The sequence below is a fragment of the Camelina sativa genome, chromosome 11 (genome assembly GCF_000633955.1).
Source record: "Camelina sativa cultivar DH55 chromosome 11, Cs, whole genome shotgun sequence".
Lineage (NCBI taxonomy): Eukaryota > Viridiplantae > Streptophyta > Magnoliopsida > Brassicales > Brassicaceae > Camelina > Camelina sativa.
The window spans coordinates 27,124,912-27,130,000 of record NC_025695.1 but is presented as its reverse complement, the minus strand read 5'-3'; the positions used below and the strand labels follow the sequence as shown (position 1 = coordinate 27,130,000).

Sequence of the window (5,089 nt, the reverse complement as noted above, 5' to 3'; positions counted from 1 at the left end):
GCTTATTAAGGAAAATTTTAACACAAAATAACTCATTAATTGGACACATTAATTGACCACAAAAAAAGAAAAAAATAGAATGGATAATTAAGAATATTAAGAGATACGTTTTATTCCACTTAAATAGGGGTTGTTAACAAATTACAAGAAAAAAATTTCAGATGCCAGCCATATTTTTGTAATCACATAAAATTGTTTGACCAAAATTGTTTTAATACTTGCATAGAAATCTGAGAAAATTCTATATTTTGGAACAAAAAAAAAAGCTAAACAATTCTATATTTTGGAACAGAGGGAGAAATAGGTTATATAGCTTTTAAAACAATTCTATATTTTGCAATTTAAAAATTTGTTATAGTAGTAGTAGGTTATATATATTTCATTAATCTTTAAATAGATACATATATTTACTATAGATAGTGTTTATTAAATATTTAATTTAAAATAGTTCATAACATACAATAATATATAAATATACTAATTATTAATAAATTTATTTATAATATATAATCCGCACCGCTTTTCTTTTTTTTACCATTCACACAATTAATACTGAAGCGTAAATAGTTTTTCACCAATCAAATATCATTATGTACCGCTTATTTTGTATAAATTGCACTTGTCCTGCAAACCGCATATACCACAGTTCATACGTACCGCACTCAAAAACCGCTTTCCCCGCACAACCAAATAAGTAGCCACCATTCAAACCCTTAGTAGTACTTCTTTGCCTTCTTCTTCTCTCTCAAATTTTAGATTTTTATTAGTATTACATATATCATTATTTTGGTTTTTCTTAAATTTATTGGGGTCCTTATGAGAAAAGACCGGTGAAACAGTCCCCATCAGATTAATGATTAATGTCATCTTGTAATCATAGTTGGTTAAACATTTGTAGTGTCATCTTCAAATGCTTTAGATGTAAAATCATGGCACCTGTTTAAATGTGAAAATTGCAAGAGTAAATACTGTAATGTCATTTTTTCTTTGTTAAAGAACAAGAGAATTTATCACTAAATTTTCAAAATATCCACAACATAATGCTATCTTTTTTAAATCAAAAATAAAACATAATATCATCTTTCAACCTTTTTTTTGTGTATTCAATTATTTACTGATTAATATAGTGATTGATCAGATAGTTTCCTAGGAAGACTTTTTTTTTGTTAAAAAATAAATAAGTAGAAAGAACTGAAATCAAACAAAAGACACTGGAGTATTATATTAGTCCGTGTTAATAAAATGTATAATTAATTTAAAAGACGGAATTTGATGAAAATAATAATATACGTTTGGACATTTGGTGAGATAATCAATAAATTACAAAACCTATAACGCGTGACGTAAAATATAGATAGACAAGGATATATAGCGGACCATCTTCAAATGGTTACAAAATCAGTTAATGACTCCAAAGAGAGATAAAACTAATGTTTGTTTATAACCATGTAAAATATAGACAATAGACAAGGACATCTTCTTCTAATGGGTCCATATATAAGTATCCCACTTGCATCTACCAATACCATATCTTCATGGTAATGTTTTCATCTTCTTTGTTGTGATTAGCCAACAAAAGTGATTGCTCAAAAAGACTTGCTGTTTTGGTTGCATCCACTCTTGCTTTTGCCCCCAATCAGAGTATACAATCCAAATTAGCTCAATATCATTGATCCAATTATCACAATGCCCACAACACAGAGATGCAAAATAGTAAACATGAGGCTAAATATTTTAACAAAGTAGAAGTAACTTTTTTACCACTGATGTTTCTCAGGAAAGAGACACACTATAATCGAAAGATATGGTAGCTCCCAAGGTTGAGTGCAGCGCCAAGGTATAAAGCTCCCATGACGACTGCAATTGCAAAAGACCATGGTTTGAACAAAGGATACATAGACTGGACCCTTCAGATGCATACCCCTTGTGTGGATAACTGATCAGCCAATGATGAAACAAAATACTCCCTGAAATAGAATGTTCGTTTTTTGAGCTTAAAATTAGAGTCAGTATTTGAAGCAAGTCATATAAGGTTTGACTTCCAACTGAGTATATGACTGCAGAGAGGGCCATATTCGGTTGAAGCTACCAAGAAGTAGAGTCTTTTTCTGCAAATAGACATACCGGTGGTGAGATTAGCATTGCACATAAGTTGTAGAAGAAGATTACGGTTATTTATTCAGGGTATGATCTGATTCTGAATCATGTACAGCCCCCAAAGTTGTAAAATGGATGACACATATCAATATATCATCAAACTTTCTAAAATATCACTTATAAAATTTTAAACTGAATATTAAATATGGGTTGCTTTTAATTAACCAAGAGAGGAGCTTTATGTGAAGAAGACGACGACTCCATGGTTCTTAAAATGTCCACTTTGTCTTCCTTGAGTTTATGTGAAGGAGACGACGACTCCATGGTTCCTAAAATGTCCACTTTGTCTTCCTTGGCTTTACCCCACAACACCATGTAAAATCCCATTGATATAAATATTCCTCCTATCACACTGTGCAATCAAACAAACCAAAAAAGATGAGAAGTGAGAAATAAGATTATGGACATAGTGAAACTAATATCATGAAGAAAAAGAGATAAGTTTGTGTTATACCTTCCAAGGTAGACTGACTCGCCGAGGAAAATGAAAGTTGATGCGGCTGCGATCAGTATTGATAACGGTTTGAACATTGACAAATACACAGGTCCCTTATGACTCACAGCCCAAGTATGTATAACATAGTTTCCCGAATTCAAAGTTCCCTATGAAAAAATGTTTACTCCAGTTATCATCAAGACCAAGAAAAACGAACGAATTAACAAACATCTCAAACCAAAAAGTATTGCAAAATTTTGTAAATACCATTGCTACAACGCTAATCAAATTTGTGTCAAATCTTACGATCCATGCCTTTGGATTGTCCTTCTCCGCGAAAAGACTAACAAATGCACACACAACAACAATGCAAACATTGTGCACGAGCGTCACAACGACCGCAGATGGATACCGGCTCATTGTGTGAGCCTATAATTACCCGAATTTTGAGTTAATTATCATATATTAGGCCAAAGTATACTATTTCAATCATATTTTGGATATAACATTATCATGTAGATTGTATATTTTTCTTAATCATATATATATATATATGTATATGTAAAGATGTGTGTTGTATATCTATACCATAACAAGGTAAGAGACGGATATAAGGATGTATTGAAGAGCAAGAAGGCCACCGCCGATGGCCCAGTCGGAATGTGAAGACATTAACTTTGGACCATGGTAAAGAGTAACAACAAGTGCACCTATTATAGACATTAGTGTTCCCAACACTTTGGCTACGCTACTTTTTTCCCTTAGAGATATATTCTCCATTCTTCACCAAAAAAAAGTGCAAGTTAGTATATATAAAAAGTCAAAAGCTACTCCAGTGTCTTTAACAACAACAAAAAGAAAAGAAAAAAAAACAAAATCTACTCTATCGATATACCGTAAAACCCCTCGACAAACTGAATAATCAGGTCTCAAACTAATACAGTATATACATACATTTCTTTCCACGCGTTATTGATAATGCTTTTCACACACATGCATCATGCATGTGCACACGTTTCAATAATATTAAAATGGGACTTGTGTGCTACACACTTTTTTTTTTTTTTTTGCTACACACTTTTCAGTTGTTATATATATTACACAATTAATTGTTAAGCTTAACTAGTAACAAATATCCCGTGGACTCATCACCGCGAGCTAGTCTATACCATGAAGAGATGTCTCTCTCTTTTCTATTATACTTTTTCCATTTCCTTTTGTCAGCAAACATATTACAACTTAAAGTTTACCGTTGGCCTCCTTAAAGTATAAGCAATCTTATAACGTAAAGCAAACAAAATCAGAAAGCTGTGAACGATTTCAACTAATTACTAACTATTTGGGATATTTAGGGGGAAAAGAGATTACCGGAAAATAACGGCGAGGATGAAGGTAAAAGCAGGATTGACATTGCTCATGGCCGAAGATAGAGTCGGCGAGCTGTATTTGATCCCATTGTAGCCTGCGATTTGAAACGCACTTCTGTTCTTTTATGAAACAAAATATCAAAATGTAAGTAAAATATCTTCCATAAACAATTTTTTATAGGTTCATTGCATAATTAGTTTTTTTTTTGGGGGGCAGAGCATTGCATAATTTAGTTTGACTACGTTTTTTTCTTCTTCTAAATAGTAATAAAACTAAGTAGAGACCTATACTTGGTTAATGCGAAAAAAAACAGAGAGTTCACTTCTAAGTCATTGCAAAAGGTAAAAAAAAATTATTTTTTTTATCAATTATCCCCTCTTTATTAATTGGAAAGTACACAATAAAAATAACTTTCATAAGGGTATAGATTTATTAATCCAAAGGATCCAAAGGCTCCCATCCAACGCACTGGGGCAGCTGTAAAGCAGGATGCACAAGCGATGGTACAGCTCCGAACGTATTTGCCTCGGGGCACAAAAACGGCAAAGAAGCAAAATTCAACTCTTTCTACTCAATCAACCAGGAATAACCCTGGAGATCAGAGTAAGAAGCCCTCTCTTAAACATTAATGTCAGGTTTCTATTGGAATGTGCGCGGTCTAAATAAATCTTCAAAACATTCCGTAATAAAACAGTGGTGGGAGGGAAATAGGTTTCAGTTTGGTTGTTTGTTGGAGACTAGGGTTCGAGAACGATAGGCGTTGAGGTTGGAAAGTCGTTTGTTTCCGGGTTGGTTTATATTAACGAATTATGAGTTCAATAGTAGGGGTCGCATTTGGGTTATGTGGAAGGACACGGTGCGATTGGATCTGTTCTATAAGAGTGAGCAGCTAATTACTTGTTCTGTGAAGCTTGATGATACAACAAAGGAGTTTTTCTGTTCATTCGTTTATACTCTGAATACAGTCGAGGCTCGTAAAGTATTATGGGAGGAGTTGCGTGAGCACCATAACTCACCTATTGTACACAATAAGCCTTGGATTATATTTGGTGATTTTAATGAAACGTTGGATATGGTTGATCACTCTAGAGTTGATGCTCAACCGCTAATATCAGGGGGTATGCGTGA

General features: G+C 33.3%; 1 protein-coding gene across 2 annotated transcripts in view; it reads right to left on the bottom strand.

The window, feature by feature from the left end:
* Positions 2,153–5,089, bottom strand: part of LOC104724370 (WAT1-related protein At5g40210-like) — a 5,586-nt gene continuing 2,649 nt past the window's right edge. Inside the window, exons 2-6 of one of the 2 annotated variants that reach the window (XM_019232774.1) lie at positions 3,962–4,080; positions 3,182–3,374; positions 2,861–3,022; positions 2,612–2,760; positions 2,153–2,509 (exon numbers count right to left, since the gene is read on the bottom strand). In XM_019232774.1, the coding sequence (XP_019088319.1) occupies positions 2,314–2,509; positions 2,612–2,760; positions 2,861–3,022; positions 3,182–3,374; positions 3,962–4,080 (819 nt within the window). In that variant the 3' untranslated portion in view covers positions 2,153–2,313. The remainder of the gene's footprint in view (positions 2,510–2,611; positions 2,761–2,860; positions 3,023–3,181; positions 3,375–3,961; positions 4,081–5,089) is intronic. The other variant, XM_010442838.2, reaches the window with a different exon arrangement.